This window comes from Papio anubis, chromosome 10 (genome assembly GCF_008728515.1).
Source record: "Papio anubis isolate 15944 chromosome 10, Panubis1.0, whole genome shotgun sequence".
NCBI lineage: Eukaryota > Metazoa > Chordata > Mammalia > Primates > Cercopithecidae > Papio > Papio anubis.
Genome location: NC_044985.1, coordinates 79,861,797 through 79,887,471, shown reverse-complemented (window position 1 = coordinate 79,887,471; position 25,675 = coordinate 79,861,797). Strand labels below are relative to the sequence as shown.

Genomic DNA, 25,675 nt, shown 5'->3' with positions numbered 1-25,675 from the left:
CAGATAACAACAGCTAATACCTATGTGGGATCTCTTATGCAACAGTCACTGCATAAAGTGCCATAAACACACTAACTCAGCTCATCCACACGTGTGGCCCTGAGCTCTCACCCCAATTCCAGCCCAGTATTTTTCAGTCTCTAGGGCATTTGGTCAGCTGTCATATCCAAGTCAACATGTATAAAGTTTCACGTGCCCTTGTCCACCTGCATCACTTCCCACACTCTTCATAGCATCAGGTAGGTAGATCTGGCTCAAATCCCAAATCTACTGTCACTGGAATATGACTTGGACAAGAAACTGCACCTTCATTTTCCTTAGTTGCAAAGTGGTGTATGATGGTCCTAGTAATACCTGCTTCATAGACTTGTGAGGATTTCTCAAGATCCCCCGTGTAATGTGCATCACCTGTAATGTATAGCAGGTGCTTAACAAGTAATACGTGTTGTTATTGTGTAAATATACTTTATATTATCATCATGCTTCCCATTCTTCTTCCTTGGTTATTTACTCTTTTCCCAGTGCATATTTCACATTGTAGATGTTTCTCTGAGTCACCCACTCCAGTCTAGTCCTTATCGCCTTAGGCTTCAATTACTGCAACAACTCCTAACTGGGGCTCTTTCCTCTTACCCACCGTTAATTTACTCAACACACTCTGAAAATAATTTCTTAAATAAAACACCACTTGTATGTTATTCTTCTGTTCAAGAATCTGTAAAGGCACTGTTCAGTTCATCATGCCCAAACTCCTCTGCTAGGTTTTAAAAATTCTTATCATAATTTGGCTCCAACCCTTCTGATCAATTTCATTTCCCATGTACTCCCAGCACTCCTCCTCCACTCTAGGCTAGCTTGGTTCTCTTGGCGTTTTCTGAACACACATGCAGTGCTCATGCCAGCTCTTGCTGCTCTATTCCAGTATAGAATATAAATTCTTCTTTTGCAAGGTGTGGTTCCAATTAAGCTTCCTCCCTAAGGCCTTTTCCACTTTGATCTCTACTTATACGCATTTCTTTTTTCTAACATTACTATTACTTTTGTATAACACTAATCTTAACAAATGCTTGCGGGGGTCGGGGGACAGGCAGCCGTGTCATTGAGTGACTGCCGCAGAGTGGTGAGAGCATGCCTCGTCTAACAGAGTAGCTGCAGCTGCCCGCTGGATCCCCAAGGAAATGCAAGCCAGTCGTTACAAGATTTCCCAAATAATTTTCAAGAGAATAACCTGGAATTTTTTAATTTGAAATTTAATTTGTAAATGTTGGCAATTAATTTAAAATCTTCAAAAAAGATTATGGGGCAAACAACGAGCCCCAGGGGTATAGCTTTGCTCCCTCTGCTTTCTAGTCTATATACCACCGAGTTCAGGACTTAATTATTCTCTAATTGTTTGACATTTTATTTCTATTTCCCCACTCCACTCCAGCAACCCCACCTTATTCATTTTGGACATCCATTGGTGAACCTAACACAGTATTCACTATGAATAACAACTATTTAGTTCACTCATTTGTTAAAGAAATTTTTAATGAACTTACATGGTATGTAATGAACAAGACTTCCCAGCTTTTGTTTTCTGGTTTCTTTCATCGGTTGGGAAATATTTAGTGGAAATATCCAGTGTTTTTGTCATGGCTCTGTGTCTGATTTCCATATTCATCATCAGTTTTCTATCCCAGCCTGCTGCTTAGTCACCCAGTGACACAAAACCAGATTTTTCTATGGAAAGAGGAATAATTGGCTGGGTGTGGTGGCTGATGCCTATAATCCCAGCACTTTGGGAGGCCGAGGTGGGTGGATCACCTGAGGTCGGGAGTTCAAGACCAGCCTGACCAACACAGTGAAACCACGTCCCTACTAAAAATACAAAATTAGGTGGGCATGGTGGCGCAAGACTGTAGTCCCAGCTACTCAGGAGGCTGAGGCAGGAGAATCGCTTGAACCCAGGAGACAGAGGTTGGGTTAGCCAAGATCACGCCATTGCACTCCAACCTGGGCAACAAGAGCAAAACTCCGTGTCAAAAAAGAAAAAGAAAAGAAGGAAAGAGAAACAATGTTACTTGTACATTTTATTAGTGACAATTGCCATTGAATAACGTATGAAATATCCTTATATAATCTAGATATTCTCAGTACTTGGCACATGTTAAGAATGCAATAAATGGTCTGGTGCAGTGGCTTACACCAGTAATGCCAGCACTTTGGGAGGCCGAGGCAGGTGGATCACCTAAGGTGGGGAGTTCGAGACCAGCCTGACCAACATGGAGAAACCCTGTCCCTACTAAAAATACAAAATTAGTCGGGCGTAGTGGTGCATGTCTGCAATCCCAGCTACTCGGTAGGTTGAGTCTGGAGAATCACTTGAACCTGGGAGGTAGATGTTGTGGTGAGCTGAGATTGTGCCATTGCACTCCAGCCTGGGCAACAAGAGCAAACTCCATCTCAAAAAAAAAAAAAAAAGAACCCAATAAATATTATTTATTCTTTGTGCAACCCAGAGACAGGTGCCTTTTGCAAGTATGTGTTATATTAAGATTTTACCCTGCAATATGAAATTTATGTAATTATGTGTCTAAAATCATTCTTGGTGATAGTGCATATCTAAAAGAAGTTTTGTAGGCCAATCACAGTGGCTCATGCCTATAATCCCAGCAGTTTGGGAGGCCGAGGTGGGCAGATCACCTAAGGTCAGGAGTTCCAGACCAGCCTGGCCAACATGACGAAACCCTGTCTCTACTAAAAATACAAACATTAGCCAGGCATGGTGGCAGGCACCTGTAATCCCAGCTATTTGGGAGGCTGAAACAGGAGAATCGCTTGAATCCGGGAAGCAGAGGGTGCAGTGAGCCAAGATCACGCCACTGCAATCCAGCCTGCCGGGTGACAGAGTGAGACTCCATCTCAAAAAAAAAAAAAAAGAAGAAGTTTTGTGAGGAGTTTTTGGTTAGGAATTTAGAGTGAATGATTAAAACCTCACTCTTAGTGCCACTTACTTATATACCACATACTTTCCGTTGCAACTTCCTGTCTAATTGCCATTATATCATTTCAGCAGCAAGCAAAGACATTTCATTCTAACAGTTACTACTAGACATGAGTAACTCTGTTTGACTCATATTAGTTTGGACTGAAAAGGGGAACCATACTTGAGAAACACATGGGCACCATTGTAACTATTCAAACAGGATTTTAATTCTCAACCAAAATGCCACAAAGAAGACGTCACTTAGGACCCTGGTTGAGGTTTGTTATATCCTTCAAGTTACAGAAGTTAATCCTTCAAATGCAGAAGTTAAGACAGTTGCCTCATTGGACTTGTTGATTGTGATAGCTTTTGTCCATGGTGATGTGATGAACACAAGGATGATGCACAAATCCATATTATCCTCTCTCTGTGGTTTGCTGTAGGTACCCAGCGTGCCAATGCCCGGGCTCCAGCCCCTTACAAGCGGGATTTCGAAGCCAAACTGAGGAACTTTTACAGGAAGTTAGAGACTAAAGGATATGGACAAGGCCCAGGGAAGTTAAAGTAAGTCAAAGCGACACAAACCACATAATGTATAGATGGTGAAAGGAGGGGGCGCAGTTGGGCCTCTAGGAAATTGATTGTGATTTGGGATGACTAGCCTTCATTTTAGTCGGCATAATTATTTCGACATTTGTAAATTATAGGATCATCTAAAACATAGTCCTGGAATGAAACGTGATTAAGCTTAACATTTTAAAACAAGTAGTGAAGACACTGCCTTTTCATGTAAAAATAAAGGCAAAATAAAAGGCTGATTTATTTTTTTCCTCTGAAAAGTACCTCTTTGTTGGTGCATAGTATATTCATTAGCTATAAAGCCATCCCAATGTCCTTCACTACAAGTTTCTGTCTCCTGAACTGACCTGAGTGTAGGAATAGTGCTCAGCTCTGTTCAGTTCTGTGAAACAAACTTCACAGCAGAACATGTCATGAATGTCGTTTCTGCCTTTCTTCATCTGCCTCCTCCCTTCAAATGGGGAAGCTGAAACATCATCATGTTGTTTGGCCTACAATTGTGTCCATTCCCTACTTACCCTTCTTTCTCTCCCTGCCTTCAACCCTGTCCCACGTCCTCACTGGAGATCACTCTGCCACTGAGAGAGGACAGAGGAGGGAGGGTCTCCACTGGAGCCCCGCTGTGACCCTGGGTGCCTGAGAGAGGGTCCAGAGACCAGACCAACAGCAGCCCCACGGCTCACTGCCCCACCCACAGGAAGGCTTGCTTGGTTAAATTTCACCTTCATTGCCCTAAAAAATCATCAGCCTGCCCAAACACCATACTTCTCTGAGCTTTACTTTTCTCACACTTAATTTACAAAGGTCTAGGATGATCCAGCTGTCATGCATTCAGCCTCCCTATCATCTCTCTGCCTGTTACCATTTACATGAAGAGCAAATTGGTATCTATGGAAGAATGACTTTTAGTTGTCATCATCACAAGTAGATTAACCTACCACACACATCATTCATTTGTATCTCTCCCTTAGGGACTGTCAAGATTCACTTAATTTAACAATTAACTATTGGAAACTCCACTGCTTTGGAGGACATTGAGAATTTTTTTTTTCCTCTTCGTTCTCACAGTCATCTCGCTGGGCACTTAATAATTGAATTCCTTGTCTAAGTGCATTGAGGCTTAAAACATTGCCTCATAGAGTTGTTCTTGCTTTACTTAACAAAACGTGTGTGTGTGTGTGTGTGTGTGTGTGTGTGGTGTTGTTTTATGATCTTTTTTTTTTCTGGGATAAACTGATTTGACCGTTTAGGTAGGATTCTTCAGTTGTTCTCACAGGTCATAGGTAGGGTGCTCTGTGTACCAATGATTCTCTCATATAACTTTTGCTAATGCTATTAAGAGTTAAAGACAAATGTGTACTTTATTGCAGACAGCAATGATATTAAGTAACATTCTTCTTACCTAGTTAACTGTGGCAAATGGAAATGTTCTAGAAAGATAAGTAAATTATCTTTAATAGTATAGTAATAATCTGTATTTTCCCAATTGTCTCATTGTGGACAGGTTAATTATCCGAAGAGATCACTTACTAGAAGATGCTTTTAATCAGATTATGGGCTACTCCAGAAAAGACCTGCAGAGAAATAAGCTATATGTCACCTTCGTCGGGGAGGAAGGGTGAGTAGAACAGAGAAGTGGCCTGTGGAACATAGGCTGTGGCCACACGGCGGATGTTTCTCCACGTTGCTGTGGTTGCCTGAAACAGGAAATCCTTCTGGCAGGAAGTGCTGTTCTCATACACTTAAACCTTTGGGTTTTTTTTTTTTTTAAAGGTCTCCTCTGGCTTTTAAATCACTTGACATAGAAATTCTTTAGTAAAAACATGTAGCTTTAGATCATTTTTGAGAACAGAAGCCTAGTTTAGTTTCTTCTCTCCAGACCTCTCTTTCTCTTAAAGGGAAAAAGTAAGGCTTTGCGAGGAAAAAAAAAAAAAACAAGGAATTGCATTTATGCAATTGCTTTGTGATCTGTGATCTTATTTTCTGCCCTGCAGGGCTAAGTAGAACATGCTTCCTCTATTAAATAAGTTCAGTTTCAGAAACATGAATTAGAATCTTGCTGTTCTACCCGGAAGCCTCCACAGAAGTAACTCTTGGGCCTTGGCTCTTATTTCTCTGCCTCCAATTTTTCTCTTCCCTTGGGAGGGCAGCACACCACCAACATTACTACCTAACATAAACAAACATGTCCCGCCTTCCATGACTCTTCCATGAGTGTGCTCATTGAGATAAGGGTTAGGAAATGAAGCTGGGAAGACTCCTACACAGTGTCAGCATTGCACCCAAATAGACATAACGGTTATTATGCATCACCTTAAAAGAGGCCAGCTGTCATCCCTCCCAGACCCCTTCTTCTTCCTCATTTCAGGTCTGGGTTCAAGTCTCAGCACCTTCTTCATAACTCAGCAGCCACTAGAGGGAATTTTTTTAATACCATACAATTGTCTGGTTGTGTTTTCTGTGGTTCTTGTTGATTTGGATCATTTTAAGGCTATCCTTCTCAGTCGTGCCTCGGAATAAAAGTATATTCGATTATGGAATCATATTAGTGATATTGAACAAATCAGCCATTCAGTACACAGTGGATGAAACAGTGACTCCAAACTATAAAATAATTTGCCTGTACTGATGGAACTAGGGAATAGCAAAATCAGGATTCAAATGCAGGCCCTTTGTCTTTCATCTAGTACTGTTGGACTAGCTCTGGGACCTAAGCAATACTCCTGCACTCCAGCCCATCTGAATTTTTTTCCTATCTCTGGACATTTTGCCCATTCCAGCTAATGACTGATAACTTCTGCTCTTGTCACATGCACTGCTGTGTAGTCTCCCAGCTATGCCTACATTAAGGTAAAGTAGTATGTGCAAACACACTATGACATGACAAAATTTGTACAGAAGTTTGCCTGAGACCTGAGCCCTTCATTGCTGATGTGCATACGTGGACTTCTCACTTGTGTTAGTTGGCTTAAAGATGAAGGTGCACAGTTGAAAATGAATGCAAATGTTGTTAGCCTAATCACCGGTATGCATGGGATTCCAAGTATTTCCTTACATAATAAGTCTGGTTTGGATGAGAATACTTTTCCTCCCCCAGAACTCCAGCTGCCTCCCTTCATTGTTGGACCAGAGTTTGTTGAGATCTCAAAGATATAGGGAAGAGTCTTTGGAAGCACTGATATTTAAGTTTGAATAGAACAGACGTTTATCATGATTGGTTATCCTAAAGCAGTCTCCTCATGGCTTGGACTAATGACATCCGTTCCTAGGAGGAGGTCCAGGGTGAGTGGGGCTTGATGCCTCTGTATTTGATTACATTACATTGATGTCCAAATGCTTCCTGCCTCCATCACCTGTCTCCTTCCTGTGACATCAGAGGGAAAACAAGGGAGAGGATGTTAAGCTGTGAGCTCAGTTAGCAGGGACAATCTCTTAATCTGTTCACTCTGCATATGGTTTATTGAAGCTGGATTTCTGGACTCATGACGTTGTCAGGTCAGTATCATAAATTATTAGATATATACTTTAATTTGCTATTGAGGCACCGAGGATACATATGCTGTTTTTGAGAGATAAAAATAGTAATTGTGCTGGAAAAATAATAGAAAGCTGAAAAAAAAAAAAAAGAAAGAAACCTTGTGCTACATAAAAGTAAGGAGCTCTTTTAGCCTTTGCCACCTTCTCAAACACATTGACCCTATCACATGAAAATGAATGACCCTAACTTTTTTTCTGGATTATAGTAAATACCCAAAGAGAAAAGCTACCCAATCTTTCCACTGAACTATAAAAATGGAGCTGGAGGTTTTCTGTTTTTTTGTTTTGTTTTGTTTTGTTTTTTGAGACAGACTGTAACTCTGTTGCCCAGGCTGGAATGCAGTGGTGTGATCTTGGCCCACTGCAGCCTCTGCCTCCTGTGTTCAAGTGATTCTCCTGCCTCAGCCTCCTGAGTAGCTGGAACTACAGGCACATGCCACCACACCCAGCTAATTTGTTTCGTATGGAGGTTTTCTGTTACTGTCCCTTTACCAATTTTAATCCCCTCAAAATGTATCATTTTGTAAGTTCTTCATGTCCAGATCTAGTAATGAGCATTTAAAAACACACATATCTGGCACCCAGACCTTGGTTTCTAGTACCATTCTTTGATAAAAAGAATCAAAGTTTTTAGAGAAATGGCTGATTCTAACACTAAGCAGGAAATATACAAGATGGAGCCCAAAGCATCTTTTGGTGTCTGCCAGAGATTAAAGAAATCCTCAAAAATCCCAGTCATGGGGGTATGTTGAAAAAACCCAGGAGCCAACTGAGAGTTCCCAGTGGACAAAACTGAAATAATTTGAGCAACAAAATAAATACAAGGCTATTGGATTATAAAACAAAGTATAAAATAGATATCCATACTGATATAAATACATGGTTGAGTATGTAAATAAATGGGGAAGAATAGAAAAGTAGAGAAATCTCTTTTGTAAAATATGGAAGCAGCCCAAATGCCTGTCAATCAATGAGTGGATAAAGCCAATGTGGTGTATATATACACCATGAAATACTACTCAACCATAAAAAGGAAAAAAATAATGACATTCACAGCAACCTGGATAGAATTGGAGACCATTATTCTAAGTGAAGTAACTCAGGAATGGAAAACCAAATATCTTACATTCTTACTCATATATGGGAGCTAAGCAGCTATGAGGACGCAAAAGCATAAGAATGATACGTTGAACTTTTGGGACTTGGGGGAAAAGGTTGGGGGTGGCAAGGGATAGAAGACTACACATTAGATATAGTATAAACTGCTCAGGTGATAGATGCACCAAAATTTCAGAAATCACCACTAAAGAACTTATTCATATAACCAAACACCACCTGTTCCCCTAAAATCTATTGAAATAAAAAAAAAATTAAAAAAAAAAAGAATCTCTGCTCTCAAGGTAGATATCAATTTGTTTAAGGCAAACAGTAGAAAATATGCCCTTCAAAACTGCTGTAGGTCTGGGGTAGGCACATGATGTCATCTGGCCCAATTAGACTGAAAGAAACTCTGTTATGTTGTAGTTGGTGAAAGGTTTCACTAAAAAAGAAAAAATCTATTTTGCAGAATATTTCCATACAATAGGCAGAACTCTCTACTCCTTAGGTATGGAATGTGCATAGTGACTTTCTTCCAAATAGTATAGTATGGAAAGAGGGGGAACAAAGTAACTTCACTGTAGAGAAACCTGACAAACATTATGGCAGTCAGGTTATCAAGGTCCACATCAATAGCCACGAGTCATGTTGATAATATGTACCCTCGATATGATGCAATGAGGATGGCACTTTACCTCTGTGTTTTTCCTCCCAAACATGTAATGATAGTCCAACCGTGAGAAAAATACTAGACAAAATCCCAACTGAGAGACATTGTACAAGATACCTTACCAGTACTCTTTAATACTCCCAAGGTCATCAAAGACCAGAGGAGCCTGAGAAACTGTCACAGCCAAGAGGGAGACATGACAATTAAATGTAATGTGGTTTCCTGTATGGGATCATGGAACAGATAACGGACATTAGGTAAAAACTAAGGAAATGTAGATAAAGTATGGATTTTAACTAATAATAGTGTATCAATATTGGTTTATTAATTATAACAAATGTACTATACTGATGTAAGATGTTAATCTGTGTGTGAGGTATACAAGAACTCTCTGTTTTATCTTTGCAATCTTTCTGTAAATCAAAACCTGTTCTAAAACAAAACATTTATTAAAAGAAAACATATAGTCAGGATTCAGGGAAATTTAGGAAATGTTTCTCTGAACAACGTATTTCCTTGTTATCTGATAAATGACAGCCCCCAGGGTAAATTTTGGTAGGTATATACCTCTGTCTGCACTTGAGGTCATTAGAGTAATAAGTGTATATATGGGGTTAATTCTGTGGGAAGTCCAAATTAGTAGTGGCATTGGTATATATAAAGTATGATTTTGTGTTGCTCATGTCAACTATGTTGTCTATGAGGGAATAATACTTTGCAATTCATATTGATATCATTTCAGTGACTATATTTTACCTGTTACCATCAAGATCTTTATTTACAGTAGATTAGCTAAAGCATAAAGAAAAGGAAGTTTATTTTAAAGAATAATGCATCAACCAGGTGTGGTGGCTCACACTTGTAATCCCAGCACTTTGGGAGGCTGAGGCGGGTGGATCACGAGGTCAGGCGATCGAGATCATCCTGGCTAATACGGTGAAACCCCGTCTGTATTAAAAATACAAAAAAAATTAGCCAGGCATGGTAGCAGATGCCTATAGTCCCAGCTACTCAGGAGGCTGAGGCAGGAGAATCACTTGAACCCGGGAGGCAGAGTTTGCAGTGAGCTGAGATTGTGCCACTGCACTCCAGCCTGGGCAACAAAGCGAGACTCCGTCTCAAAAAAAAAAAAAAAAAAAAAAAAAATCCTACAGTCTATAAATACAAATACATTAGTTAGTTAGTTCATCATCAACTAAGAGCACATTTTGTATTATGCTTTGGCTTTTTACAAAAAGTAGGTAGTTTCTAAGCACTATCTTGTAACTAGTGATTTAATTTGGTTAGAGCTGGAGGTTTTGCTTTAGTCATGAAAATTTCCACACAACTTAATCTAGTTATCTGCCTTTGCAAAGTTGTGGGGAAGGGAGATCAGCTGTGGTGGAGTGACTGAAAACTGAATCATCTTGACTGAATGTGGTGTGAAATTGCGTACAGGGGTTGCCTATTTCTGCTGGCCATCAGTCTACCTGGAAGTTGCTTCTTTAGGGTTGAGGTCAATGAAATACTACATATTCTCTAGTGAATTATTCTATGTATTTTCCAGCTGTATTATTATATTACACATTCTCCAGTGTATTATTTTCTTTTGAATTAAAAGTCCTAGCAACTAAAGGTTACATGATTTAAAAAGTTACCTAGATGCTAGGCATGGTGGCTCATACCTATAATCCCAGCACTTTGGGAGGCCAAGGTGGGAGGATTGCTTGAGGCGAGGAGTTCCATACTAGACTGGGCAACATAGTGAGACCCCATTTCTAAAAATAAAAATAAAAAATTAGCTGGGTGTGATGGCTTGTGCCTATAGTCCTAGACACTTGGGAGGCTAAGGCGAGAGGATCACTTGAGTCCAGGAGCTCGAGGTTACAGTGAGCTACGATTGTGTCACTGTACTCCAGCCTGGGTAACACAGCAAAACCCTTTCACCCTGTCTCTTTAAAAAAAAAAAATACTGGATTAGACTGTTGTGTTCTGGTAAGGCGTGGGGCCACTAACTTCTTAATACCCAAAACATTAAAGAAATAGTGACCTGGATAAAGAGAGGAGGTTTACACTGTGATTGCCCTGCCTCTTTTTCTTCATAGCCAACCCTGTAAAAGGCACCTTTCTTAAAGAAAGAATGAGTTTATTATGTGTGAGGTGCCATCAATATGACATCAATCATGTCTTGCAGAGCCACACTTTGACTAGGGAGGAGATGTGCACAAGCAGTTTTCGTTTGGGAGTTTAAGAACTTCCTGTAATATCTTCCTTTTGAGCTTTCTATAACCCCCTGAGACAGGCAAATGAAAGAAACTAGGGAAGATGAGATCTGAAAGAGTTTTCTTCAGTCTCTGCTTATAAAGTAACCAGCCAGTTCTTACATATGACTGATCAGATCCTCACTAGAAGCTGTTTGAGGCCCTGAGCTTGGTCATTAATTTCTCAGAAATCTGTGAAGCTTCAAGGTACACTTTATGGTCTTGCTTTTTTTTCTTCCAAAAAGAGACATTTGCAGGATAACCTAAATTACCCAAACCTTTCTAAAGAAGGGTGCTTCTGTATCTAGGCTTTGGTTTGGTAGCACCTGGTAAGACTTTGTTTATCATATCAAACTTCCTTACTCACCTACCAGGCTTTCTTAATTGGCTCAAGAACTAACTCCTTGCTACTATAAATATCTCAGAGTGAATCAGAAGGTGTGTAGGCCATGTGTGCCTGAACCAACTTGAAGGAAGTGATGGTGTGACTTCCCAAGGCCATCATCTTCTTTCATTTTATAGTCTGCTTTCATTAGAATACTTAGTTTTCAGTAATTCTTAGTTGAAAATAAAGAATGAGATAATAAAATTTGTTATTTTAACAAACTTTGGGTGCTACCGACAACTTGGGTGGAGTGCCATCCGAGCCATGTGATGATGTTTAAAATGCTCTATCAGCACTTGGGGCTCCAGACTACATGGCCGCCCCCTGGAGACATCTGTTCTTATTCGGAAATGCCCTCAGATGCAGCTGTTGTGCGGCCACACACCCGTTGTCCAGAGTTTTTACATTTCCGTGCCAAGGCTTTAGCTGTGGAACCAACCTAACTGGCAAAACAGGAATGTAACAGACAATCCTTGTGATATGAGTCATATTAACTATTTATATGAAAGAGGTTGCTAAGACATTACAGGAAGCAAAGGCATGATGTACCCTGCTGTGACATGTTTTACTGAATTAGCCAGGCTTATTTACACATTGTAATCTACAGCCTGCTCTCAGATAGGCAGTTCTAGGCTTTGGATTATAATCAAATCAAAGTTTAAGACTATTTTGGCTTTAGAGGTGACTCCATCAGTGCTTCTAGAGTTAAAAGTCAGCAGCTAAAAACTTGACCAGTTGAAGATACATTTTCTCCTAGAGGAACTATTAGCTTTGTTTTTGCTTGGGAAAACAAGACTTTTCCTTTTCAGTTTAATTCCTCAGGGAACATTCATCTCATCTTCAGCCAGATTCAGCTATTTTCATAAAAAGGGAACTAATCAGTGAGGTCAGTCTTTGTTGTTTTAGCAAACTTTACCACATGAGAAGATTTTACATATTAAACTTTCTAAGCATAATTTACTTGTTGATTTCTGACAATGTTTTCAAATTGAGCAATCTTTTAGGGATTGGTATAACCTGTTCATGTCATTGAATCAATATACCACTCAAAGGCAAATGTGCAAATCTGCTAGATACCAAATAACAATGTAAGCAACGTTGATTTTTCTTCAGAAAGCATCAAAGAGCTCCACTCATTGATTCAACAATATATATTGAGCCCGCACTGTGTATCAGGCTAGGTACGGATATAAAAATGAGTAAAACATGGTCCCTGCCCCCAGTGTAGTTATAGACTAGTACGTATGTATAGGGGAGGCAGGCACATATACAGACAATTGTAATGCACTTTGTAAGTGCAGTATTGTTAAAATACTCAGAGTTAAAGCTTAAAGAAACCCTGATACTTCTAACTGAACGCCACAGCTTAATTTTAAGCAGGCAAAATCCTATTTTACTTTTACCAGTTGTCTGTAAGAAAACTGACTCCTGAAGTATTTGCCTCATGTTTCAGCTGTCTCTGACCTTATCCATTGTATGCTTTATTGTGTCTGAAAGCCTCACAGAGAATGACCATAGCTGACCGGTGCTCACTCTGTGCCTCACACTTAGTAGTCTACCCACTCCTTGAGGTTGCGTACACCCTAGGATATTGTAAGCTAGAATATTTTTTTTTTTTTTTTTTGAGATGGAGTCTCTCGCAGTGTCGCCCAGGCTGGAGTGCAGTGGCACAATCTCGGCTCACTGCAAGCTCCCCCTCCCGGGTTCACACCATTCTCCTGCCTCATCCTCCCAAGTAGCTGGAACTACAGGCATCTGCCACCACACCCGGCTAATTTTTTGTATTTTTAGCAGAGACGGGGTTTCACCATGTTGGTCAGGATGGTCTCAATCTCCTGACCTCGTGATCCGCCCGCCTCGGCCTCCCAAAGTGCTGGGATTACAGTCATGAGCCATGACACCTGGCCGTACTAAGGCTTTTAAAAGATGCAGCTACATGCAGACAGGATGGGGGAGTCCTGGGTTAAAGCAGCATACATGAAAGGTTTGGGGCTTTAGCTGATGACTAGCACCTTGTAATTCAACAAAGTAAAGTGGTTGCCCCAAAGGCAGGATAAGTGAAACCAGCATCGCTGGAGAAAAGTGTCGAGGATTTTCTAAGCTCTGTGCTGAGAAGACCTCACCTGGAGTGTCACCATCAAGTCTTTACTGACACCAGGGTAGAGAGGGAATTCCCACCCCTGCCCTGAGAGAAGGTTGAAGGAAGTGGCCATGCTCAGGAGTGGGAAAGGGAGAGGAGGCAGAGAGACCAGGAGACGGAAAGTGCTAAACCTAGAGCTCTGATGGAAAATGACTTTCAAAACATTTTACATCTTTAGGATCTAGATTAGTACCCCATATGTAATCAGCACACAGACTTTTGTTAAAAGAAAGTCTCTGAGTATCTAAAGAACGTTCAAGTGGAAGAAGTATTCTACTTGTTCCTGGCGGTGTCACAGGCCAGAAGTAGGTCAACGGGAGGAAGCCACAAAGGCCGCCTTCGTCACAGCATAAGGAGGGACAGGTAGTCTGTGCATCCCTGCACTGAGGAGGCAGCCAGGGTACTGCTTTGGGAGTCCTCAGAGTAACCTGAGGATGGTCCCACCGATCCTGGGAGCCACCTGTGAGCATGTTCTATTCAGCTGCCCCAGAGGGCAGGTCCATTGTGTCACCTACAGCCTCTCTGGCCCTGGGAGTCTGCTGTTTGCATTTTTCTTTACACAAAAGTTTCCTATCAGCACAGTATGGGTGTGAGGATTTTAATACCACTGGTGATATGTTAAATGATTTTAGCTACTACAAAGACTGATGTGTTTTATTTTAATATTCGTGTATTCATTTTAAGGTATATTGGGAAACAATAGTTAGCACATCAAAACTTTATAAAGATTGTGTAAGACAAAGTTTTATTAAAAAAGCAAATAGATCTAAAGTTGATTTAATGAAAAATATTAAATTAATAATAGTACATATATATTCAGATATAACAAAAATTGGGAAAGTAGTATGAATAGTTGAAGTCTGTTCTGTAAACCATTTTTATTTATATTCTGCCTGTAGTATCCTTTTTGTTGCTGTTGTTCTTTCTCCATCGCCGGGGCTGGAGTGCAGTGATGTGATCATAGCTCATGCAGCCTTAAACTCTTGGGCTTAAGAGATGCTCCTGCCTCAACCTCCCAAGTAGCTGGGACTACCAGCATATGCCACCACACCTGGCTAATTTTTTCTTATTTTTTGTAGAGACAGGAGTCTCACTGTGTCACTATGTTTCCCAGGCTTATCTCAAACTCCTTGACTCAATGATTCTTCCCGCTTTGGCTTCCCAAAATGCTGTGATTACAGGCATGAGCCAACATGCCCGGCCTAGGATCCATTTTTTTCTCCATCACACAATCCTATCACTGAACAAGACTCAGATTTTTTTTCATTAAAGAAATGCAATGATACCCACAGAAAAAAAATTCAAAAAGAAGAAAAAATAAGATAGAGAAAAGAAGAAGAAGGAGAAGAAAAGTCTTTCACAATCCCTCCTCCACCCCAGCTTCTCAGTTGCCTTCATTCCCTTTTCAGCATTCCTTCCCTATCTTTGAGCCCACGTGTATACTTTTGATCCATAGGGTCGATGTACTTTATATTTTTCGTTTTAAATTTAGCACATCACATTGCTTTACTGCAAACTCCTCCTTACTTTGCGTTTTTTACTCTCTTCATTTTTGGCCACTTGTCATTCCTCAGACCTCACACAATCTTTTCTTATACTTCAATTTGACCCTGACATCTTTGTGAGTAAAGTAGAATTTATACCGTAGCTCGGGTGTTAGAGTTTCAGCCTCTTTCTCCAAACGCCTTCCTTAGGAAGCTTTAGGCCCCCTCATTTTTCTTGTCTGTAGTTTTCCTTGGTGTTTTATCATTTAAAGTTTTCATTTGCACCCTATCACTCCATTTTTTGCTACTGATCTCCCTAAGGGGACTTGTATCTGTAATGTCTTATCTCGAATTCACGGAAGTATCTTTCTTCTCCCATTTAACAATGTTTCAGGCATCCATGAGGACTCCATGTCCTGTGAGCATATGTAACTGATTCCCCCTGGTTTTACCCTGTTTAAATGAAGCTTTCACATTGTGCTCCCTTTTTGTGTAAGCTTGCTCCTGACATTTGAAAGATTTACCTCTTTATACATATTTACATAATCAAAATATTAGCAGATTGCCTATTGTATGTATTAGAATATTGCCTGTTGTATGCCTGCTGTATGATGTGTGGCTTGGTTTTAGGTGTGTTCCACATAAATGTCCATTTTTCTAATCTGGATCAAGACACAATGAGATCAGAAACTATGATCATTCAGTTTGTTTTGGACAGCTCTGGCATGTGGACAATTAGATTTGTAATGAGCATCCTATGGAAACTTGAGCTCTGGAGGAAAAGTGCCCAATATCTAGAAAAAAAGTAACAGATTATTCTTTTTGTGGATTTTTGTTACAGGCTGGATTACAGTGGGCCTTCCAGAGAGTTTTTCTTCCTGGTATCCAGAGAACTCTTTAACCCATATTATGGCTTATTTGAATATTCAGCCAATGACACATACACAGTACAAATAAGTCCTATGTCTGCTTTTGTAGACAATCACCATGAATGGTAAGTATTTTTTCCCCAACACTTCTTCAGGCGATTTTCTATGATATTTGTTTTTTTATAGAACCCACATTTACACATTAAAACATTTTTTCCCTTGGAAAAAATCATATTTTCAGTTAAATACCTCACTTGACTCTTGTTTTTATTGTCAAATTTAAATATGTAGTCAGTCTCCAAGCTAGGACTAGATCTGTTGATAGCTGGGAATTGATCTGTTCCATAAGATCGATTCAAGTGAGTTGGGTAGAATTCAAAAGGTATTTCCCATTGCAAGAAAAAGATGATGAGTTCCTGGTGAGATCCCTGTATTCCTCGCTGTACCTTTGGGTGCCTGTGAGCTCTAAGCTGAGGTGGGGGTGAGGAGGGGAAGGCCTGATCCAAAGATCAGGCAGCCTCTAGAGCAGCCCTTGGGGAAGTGGCTGCCATGGGAGAAGATGGGGCAGCTGGAACTCTGGCTGGGGCTCTGACTCTCAACTGTGGCGATGATGGTGCTCTAGAGGGCAGTGGGGCTGGTGGGGTGACCTGGGGGCATTGACGGTAGAAGGGCAGGAGTGGGGAATCACAAGCAGTGGTCACTTACCGTATTAGCCATTTGAAGTTTGTAACCAGGTGTTGCCTCCCTCTTTCCTAATTTCTCACACAAAATCAAGGAAACTGATTTAGGATTCCCATCTGAAGATTATTTATGCTGAAAATCCCAAATTGCACTCTTTCCAAATGTCCTTACATCTTTTTTAAATCTCTGTGTTTATAGACTGTAAATATTTGTATAACCCCTGGTAGCTTGTTCCTGTTCATTTTCCCTGATAGCAACAAAGGAAAGAATATGAGCAGGGTTCATGGAAAAAGCGTCTTCGAATCATGAGATTAATATTGGTGGGTGGAGGGCATTATCTTTTTTTTTTTTTTTTTTTTTTGAGACGGAGTCTCGCTCTGTCGCCCGGGCTGGAGTGCAGTGGCCGGATCTCAGCTCACTGCTAGCTCCGCCTCCCGGGTTCCCGCCATTCTCCTGCCTCAGCCTCCCGAGTAGCTGGGACTACAGGCGCCCGCCACCTCGCCCGGCTAATTTTTATTTTTTTATTTTTTAGTAGAGACGGGGTTTCACCGTGTTAGCCAGGATGGTCTCGATCTCCTGACTTCGTGATCCGCCCGTCTCGGCCTCCCAAAGTGCTGGGATTACAGGCTTGAGCCACCGCGCCCGGCCTGAGGAGGGCATTATCTTGTAGGACTTACTCTTCAAATTGAACATCTGTTTAGCTGCAATTTGGAGTCCTTCTTCTAACTGTGACTATTACAGTTGTGCTAAATAAATGGAAATAAAGAGGAACCATACTGCTGGACATTGTTCTTAAAATGGCTGCCTAATACTAAAATTACAAACTTACAGTACGAACTCAGTATGGATTTACACTTTTGGAAGACATCAGACTTTCAAAGAGCTAGAAACTTGAACCCTTTTGAAAGAGAAAGTAAGTTTGCATCTCAGGCAGCAAATCCAGTCATAACAAATATGTTTAATAAAGTTTCCAAAGTGATTCAGAATAGAATTGAGCCTTGACATTTTAGAGAACAGAATGTCCCAGAAGAAACCCCCCCAAATGTCCATGTGCATAATTCTTGAATGGTGAAAATATCAGGAATGGGGCTTGATAGAGAATAGATATAGGAACTTTCTTGATCTGAGACTGGGCCTTTCCTCAGAAGAGAATTGCTACTGAGTTTGTGTTAGAGAAATCCTGCTAATATTCATGCATACACACTAGGAGGGGATAGCATTTTCCCCACTTCCAGAGGTCTCATCTGTCAACATCTCTTAGAATTGGTTTGGGGAAATGTCACTGAAATGCTCACACGGGATTCATGAATGTGGGGTGCTACATTGCTGACATGGAGTGAAGGTGGAGCAGGGTCTCTAAATATGAGGGAAACTGATTCTTCAGCAAGTAGGTACGAATTACTGGCTGTATTAGTCCATTCTTGTGTTGCTATAAAGAAATACTTGAGACTGGTAATTTATAAAGAAAAGAGGTTTAATTGGCTTATGATTCTGTAGGCTGTACAGGAAGCATAGCACCCAAATCACTGGGCTTTGGGGATGGTCTCAGGGAGCTTTTTAAATCATGGTGGAAGGCAAAGGGGAAGCAGGCACATCATATGACAAAAGCAGGAGAGAGAGAGAGAGAGAGAGAGGGAAAGTTGGGGGGAGGTGCCACACACTTTTATATGACCAGATTTCATGAGAACTCACTATCACGAAGATAGCACCAAGCCATAAGGGATCAGCCTCCATGATCCAAACACCTCCCACCAGGCCCCACCCCCAGCAATGGGGATTGCAATTCAACATGACATTTGGGCAGGGACAAGTATACAAACTATATCACTGGCCTGATGAAGACACAGCCCATGGTGCATACAAACTCTCACGACCTAGTAGGCAATTAATATTGGAAAAATTTAGATGCTTAGAGCTGGAAGGCATTCTAGAAAGCATATGGAACCACCTAGAAACTGCTCCATGACATGTAAGCCATCTCATGCGTTTCCTTCACAGGTTCCGATTCAGTGGTAGGATCCTTGGTCTTGCACTAATACACCAGTATTTGTTGGATGCCTTCTTCACACGGCCCTTTTATAAGGCTCTTCTCAGAATGTAAGAATATTTTTATCACTTGTGTAATTAGCATGTAAAATACAGTATTTACTTTATTGAAAAAACTCTGTCAAAGTCATTGTTTATCTGTTCACAATCTCAAATCTGTTATTAAACCTAATAGTGGTTTAGATTTCTGAAAGTAATACAATTTCAAATACGATTACTGTGTTTTTCCTGCCTCTGACCTATTTAGCCCCCAGAGTTTTAGTTTTGCTCTATCCCCCAAAATCTATTCTCATTTGTTGCAGCGCATGTTTCTTTAAAACAATTGTACTTCAAATGCAGCCCTGGAATTCCTGTGGTGTTAATGCAGATTATTAATAGAATAGTTGTGGGTTAGTCTTAGTGACTCATAGCCCCCTCTCCTTTATGAGATACATTTTGTGTTTGGCTTGATGCAAATTTTCAAATGCTTACTCCTCATTCAAATCTTCGTTTTCTTTTGTTTTGGTTTTATTTTTTATTTGTTTGTCAGGGATGGACAGTGCCATATGTTTCTTAAACTTTCTCTATGACCTTAGTAATTTATTATGGAAAATGAAAATTCAGCATTCACAGAACTTTTTCTTCGTTGTTAATGAAAGATTGCGATTATTGTAAAATATAGGGCTAATTGTTTCTGTCCTGTAATCAGCAGCCATTTACAAGGCCGAACAGAAGGCAACGGCCTGTGGGATAGTAGCTCAAATCTGCAATGAGAGCTCACTGAATTCTCACTTGGCTCTGTCCAGCCCATTCCCTAACTGAGGCCACGTACCTGCTTACTGTAAAATGGAAGCCTAGACCTCAAATGAAAGCAAACAAAATGCTTCTTGTGGGCCCTTGGGAGGGTCAGTAGAAAGACTTTTGCCTTTCTGTCTTTCAGTGTCTTCACAGCTGTAGCACTGGGAAACATGTGCCATTTTCTGTCACTTTGGTTCTTTGTGGCCACTTTGCATCTTCCCATTTCATTGCCTTATCTCTTATCTTCTCATTTAAGCTTCCTAAAAGACTAGTCTCTACTGACTCTCTACACTTACCTCAAATTCACACTCTCAACACACTTCAGCCTGGTTTCTTTCCCACCAGATAACCTGTGGAGGCATTTAAAGAATACTGGTTAGTCTGTATCTTATTGGGTCATGCTGCTGCTTCTGACACTGTGTACCACCCGCCCCCACCACCATTTATTCCTGGGTCCTTTCTCCAGAGCTGGCATCTATGACACTGTACTGTGCGGGCTCTTTTTTTTAACTTTTCTATCTTCTTCATGAGCCCCTCTTCTGATTTGCCCTTAACCCTTGGTATACCTGAAGCTTCTGTCATTGGGCCCCTGCTTTTCTCACTCAGTATGCCCTCATGGGCGGGGAGGGGGGGAATTTCTTTGCCTGTCTTATCTCCTCTGATTCTCAAATCTGTACTCTCAGTCTTGATCTCCCTTAAGGTGTAGCCTCACATGCTCAACAATCCACCAGACTCCACTCGGATGTCTTACAAGGACTTCAGAATCAACATGGTTAAGACTAAGCTCATCAAGTTTCCCTACTTAAAAGTATACCTTCTCCCACAGGCCCCGTTACAGTTAATAGTGCCACTATTCTCAGGCCACTCTGGTCAGAAATTGGGAGTCACCCTTAAACAGCGATGACAAATACACAGTACATGTTCTACTCTTCACCATCTCTACTCTACCCCATCATTCCCAGGGTAGAGTTCACAAATCACCTGTGGTACTTTTTCCCACTGAACTCATTGTGGTCTTAGAAATCTTTTTAACGGATAGTGCTCCAGCTTGGCAATTAATTATAGTTACTTTTGACATGAGTTCATTTGTCACCCCTATTTTAGATATCCTTCTTTATACTCCCCCAATAAAACTATTCTATGATTGCTACATGTTTGCCTCCTAAATGATTTTCAAATTGATCTTCTTCTCTCCAACCTTAATAGCCCAGCCCCAGTTAGAGCCCTTATCTTATTTTGGCCATATTATTGTAGGGGTCTATTCATTGGTCTCTACCCTCTAATGATAACGACCCCTCATCCCACCCCATTTTAAATAATCCTTCACACTGGGACTTCCAGAGGAGCTGGAAGTTTATGTGTTTATAATTCACATTTCACTTCTGATCATGCCATGCCCTGTCTTAAAATCTTTTGGTAGTTCTGAATCACCAGTCTCCTTAGGATGGCATTAAGGCCTGCTGCCTTGCTGGCCTCATTCTCTAGAAATTCTGTCTTGAGGTTAACTCTCTGAAACTGCTGATATGCTTGGAGTCCTCTGTACACTTCCATGCCTTTGTATTTTGTTCATGTTATTCTCTCTCCTTTCTCTTTCCGCTTCTCCTCCTTTATTTATTCCTTTTTACCTCTCTTGCTTTTAAACATCCTGAAAGATTTAATGTAGGCATCATCTTCTGCAAAAAGCTTTTCCTGAATCTCTCAGTCAAAGAAAATGGCCCTCGTGTGTGCTCTGACAGCTAAATCCCTGTCCCTACCTTCTTTTGTTAAATGGGAATGTGACATACATTTAAAAAGTACATGAATTTTAAATGTTACCAATCTTATGTTATCACTTATCACTTTGCATTAACTTATCTATTTGTGTACCTGGCTCCCCAGTTAGCCCATCAGCTCCTGAGGGTAGTGACTGTTCATCAAGTAGCTATTCAGATGTCTGGTACATACTTGATGCCTAATGAATGTTTAGATTGAACTGAAAAAAAATGACCCTTGAAATTGGGCTTAGGGAAGTGAAATTTCAAAACAGCTATGGCAAACTGGTGACTACCACTGTACAACAGGGCCATGGAACAGTAACTATACCTCATGTAGACTCTTTCTCTGCAATTAAAAAATGTGGGGGAGAAATACAGATTGAAGACAGGTTCTGTGGCTTACTGTGTTCAGAATAAGAACCATGAAGAAAAAGGGAATGTATGTGAACATGAATCATGTCTTTAATAAACAAAAAATAATAAAGTAAAATAAATATTAAATAAAATAAAAATCATGTCTTTCAACAAAAAAACAAAGTTAAAATATACTATAGAAATATATAAATTATTTCAAATGAAGATAACAGTATTTTAAGGTAGCATAATATAGCCAGCAAGAATACTGGATCCCAGTTGTCAACCGAGTGCCAGTTCCTGCTCTGGCATTGATGATGGATGACTGCGCAGATGGCACTCATTCTTTGCACCTCCAGTTCTGTGTCTATAAAGAAAGATGCAGTCTGAATGATTCCTGTGGCATATTATATATTTAGGACTTTCTAATTTTGTAACAAATTTCTGAATTATTTCACTGGTTTAATTACTGGACTTGGACTAAGAGCATTCCAGAAATCACTGCCCATGTAGTGGCTCTTGTTCTTCTCTTTAATTCTTAGTTTCTTTCCTTATTACTGTGGGTTTTTGCTAATAGCCATGCCTACATATTTGTTTCTGTCTGTCATCTTAGTCTATGTGACCTGAGTGATCTAGAATACCTTGATGAAGAGTTCCATCAGAGCCTGCAGTGGATGAAAGACAATGATATCCATGACATCCTAGACCTCACGTTCACTGTGAACGAAGAAGTATTTGGGCAGGTGTGTGTCTCTGCACACCTGGTGCCTAAGTGTGGTAACTGAAGGCTATTGACGAGTGAAGAATTAACTCCATGGCTAAGATCAGATGCTTATTTATTTGTGGTTTATTGGGTGATTTAAACTCCAGATCACACACAGTTACAATAATCGCAGTTACAAAGGTTAGAATTAATGTCAGCTGCAGATTAAGATGCTGTAAATTACAGATGGTGATAACCTTTTATGTTGTAAGCAATCTTCTTTTTATTTCCAACTGAAATATCCCCTAAAATATGAGAATTTACCTTATATAGAATGCAGTTTTTTTGAAGTCCACGCTACAGAATTTTAAAATTCCATTTATAGAATGGTGGCTGGGCACGGTGGCTCATGCCTATAATCCCAGCACTTTGGGAGGCCAAGACAGGAGGATCAGTTGAGCCTAGAAGTTCAGGACCAGCCTAGGCAACATGGTGAAACCCTGTCTATACAAAAAATACAAAAATTAGCCAGGTGTGGTGGCACATACCTGTAGTCCCAGCTACTCAGGAGGCCAAGGTGGGAAGGTCACCTGAGCTGGGGAGGTTGAGGCTGCAGTGAGCCTGGATCATGCCACTGCACTCTAGCCTGGGGGACAAGAGTGAGACCCTATCTCAAAAAAGAAAAGAAAAAAAAAAAGGACCAAAATTGATTTTTTTGAAGCTAAGGGAGCATAAACAATGTTTTGCGGAAGACTTAAAAACAGAATATATTGATTTTTTTTTTTCAATAAAAAAAATTGAAAGAGTAGGGAAAGAGTAGGGTGGAAGAGTAGGGAAAACATTTCTTCCAGAAATTATATACTAGTTTATAAGTAATATTCTTATTTAGGCATTAATCTTTAGCTGCTTTTCTGATTTCCATGTGTTTTGAAAAAGTTCTCAATTTAACATTCACTTGAGTGTAATTCTGCTTCTTTAAAGTAAATCTTTACTCTAGATAGAGTCAATTCTGAGAAATTTGTGGAAATGGGTTTTGTCAAACATTCAAATAGTAGCAGGCTGGTATCTGAAGCCAATTCGTCTGCATTTTAAAACTTAACCTGTAGTACCAGCAATATATATATATAAAAATCACCAAAGCTTTCAAGCACCAGCTCAATGCCTAGTTTTTCCTGAGTGCATGTGCTCCATGAGTGCCTGGGGCCTCACTGCCAGCTTGTGGGATGTGCCTAGGGCAGGGCTGGGGACAGGTAGCTGGCTGATTTCAGCTCACTGCTAGTCATGTTCTTATAACAGTAAGAGTATTGCTTTATAGTCATTCTTTTTATTTTTTAATCTCAGATAACTGAACGAGAATTAAAGCCTGGGGGTGCCAATATCCCAGTTACAGAGAAGAACAAGAAGGAGTACATCGAGAGGATGGTGAAGTGGAGGATTGAGAGGGGTGTTGTACAACAAACAGAGAGTTTAGTGCGTGGCTTCTATGAGGTAAAGACAATCAGCAGTAGGAGGAGTTTGCAGTCTGATATCAATGATGCCACAATCCATCTTATTGTACTTACATGTGTAGACTATTTCTGCTGTATTTACTGTTGCTCTCTCCATGCAAAAAGTTCAATATTTTTTCCCTTATGTTTCAAGAGCACCAAAAGAAGCTTAACTCACTGTTACGAGAGATCACTGAAATAAATGTTAGGGACTGAACTCAAGTAGCATTTGTTGATTTAATGACCACTAGTAACATTTAAGCCATGCATCTTATGCTTAGATACGGGTAATCAAATCTCATGCTTGCTATGTGAAATAATTATATCTGAGGTCAGAATGAGTTGGCACATATTGTATGTGGCTTTTTCTGTAGAAACACTAAGTATTTTCCTAAAGGTGGACGGGACCTAGATTAATCAGCAGTCAGTTATAAAACAAAAATTCTGTCGAGGCAAATCTCATCAACCTTATACTAAAGAATGCCTTATATTTGTAGGGAGCTTTACAGGTTTTCAAGTGCCAGCTCAAGGTACACACATATTATTCCTGAAACTCCACGTGTCCCTTTTTCTAAGACTTAATTATAGCTGATATTTCTCCAGGCTCCTAAGCCATGCCTTGTACTCTTTTTATTCCACAGGTGGTGGATGCCAGGCTGGTATCTGTATTTGATGCAAGAGAACTGGAATTGGTCATCGCAGGCACAGCTGAAATAGACCTAAGTGATTGGAGAAACAACACAGAATATAGAGGAGGTGAAATTTGATTTATAGATGGCTAGATTTTAAATTTCAGATTAAAGGAAGGCATTGGTTCAGCTTGCCAACTGAATATAGGACAGGCAACAGCACTTGGACTCTAATCATAGGTCTGATTGCAGGCTCCCTTGAGACCTTGGGCAAGGTACATTCTCTTCTTCTCCTAGTTACCTCATCTGTCAGATGGGAGAAGGACTGTTTACACAGCATCAAAGGATGTCATAACTCTTAATTGTTGGTGAAGAAATGTGACCATAAGAACACTAATTAATTACTTTATGGTGTTGCCATTGAAGCACCAAGGAGCTAACATCCAGCTGGTCAAACTCCACCTATTCCATTTTGTTTCTAAAACTTAAAGAAGCACACCCTTTGAGGTTCCCAGTCAGCACAGGTTTCCCACCATTCACTACGCTCCTTAACAGTTATCATTCATAGTCAGAATACTTGAATGGAATAAGACACAGTTCCCAAAATATGACATTATTGGAGAAGTTCTAAATTCAAGCATGAATTTCAAGTGAAAAGAAGACTGTAGTAAGGTTAGTTAAAAACTGCACTATCTGAAACTTCACAAAATGGAAAGCTTTAAAAGTGACCTTTCTGCAGATTAGTACAAATTATCGATTCATAACTGGGACCAAACCCATTGAAATTTGAGTGTTAAACTAATACTTTGCAAGGGACCTGATGGTAACCCAGAGTTAAGGTTTTATTAAATAATTTTAAGCAAAGAATACATGTTCTGAAATTTATCACCATGTTAGAAAGCCTTCAGAAATTCATGACAAATACCAGTTATTTTCTGGTTTGGGTTTTCTTTTTTAACTCTTAAGTGTAAGAGATTAGAAGTGGTTCTGAACTTGGAGAATGAAAACTACAAACTTCATATCACTGAATTCATCACTTAGCAGAGTAAATTGAGAGCTGAACAGTTCTCTAGTTATCTCTAAGTTGAAGCAGAGATTTTTTTTTAAAAAAGTAGTTTTAAAAGTTTGGAGTAAAAAAATGCCTTAACATTTGCTAAATTGCTTTTGGTTATGCCTGTGCTTGCCTTTTCCAGCTCATCCCTGCACCGCAGGCTGGCCTTGCTTACACATTTAATCTGAAAGGCTGTATTTAATTGCAGTTTCCATTGCTGCTA

At 40.2% G+C, this 25,675-nt stretch overlaps 1 protein-coding gene across 8 annotated transcripts in view; it reads left to right on the top strand.

Annotated features, from left to right (window-relative positions):
• Positions 1–25,675, top strand: part of HECW2 (HECT, C2 and WW domain containing E3 ubiquitin protein ligase 2) — a 390,676-nt gene that overhangs the window by 345,061 nt on the left and 19,940 nt on the right. For 6 of the 8 annotated variants that reach the window (XM_017946735.3, XM_017946736.3, XM_017946734.3 and 3 more), the window contains 7 exons: positions 3,412–3,532; positions 5,052–5,165; positions 15,943–16,095; positions 18,650–18,748; positions 22,196–22,325; positions 23,627–23,773; positions 24,414–24,528. In XM_017946735.3, coding sequence (XP_017802224.1) covers positions 3,412–3,532; positions 5,052–5,165; positions 15,943–16,095; positions 18,650–18,748; positions 22,196–22,325; positions 23,627–23,773; positions 24,414–24,528 — 879 coding nt within the window. Of the gene's footprint in view, positions 1–3,411; positions 3,533–5,051; positions 5,166–15,942; positions 16,096–18,649; positions 18,749–22,195; positions 22,326–23,626; positions 23,774–24,413; positions 24,529–25,675 lie in introns of those variants that run through there. The other 2 variants (XM_021923821.2, XM_021923823.2) reach the window with 2 other exon arrangements.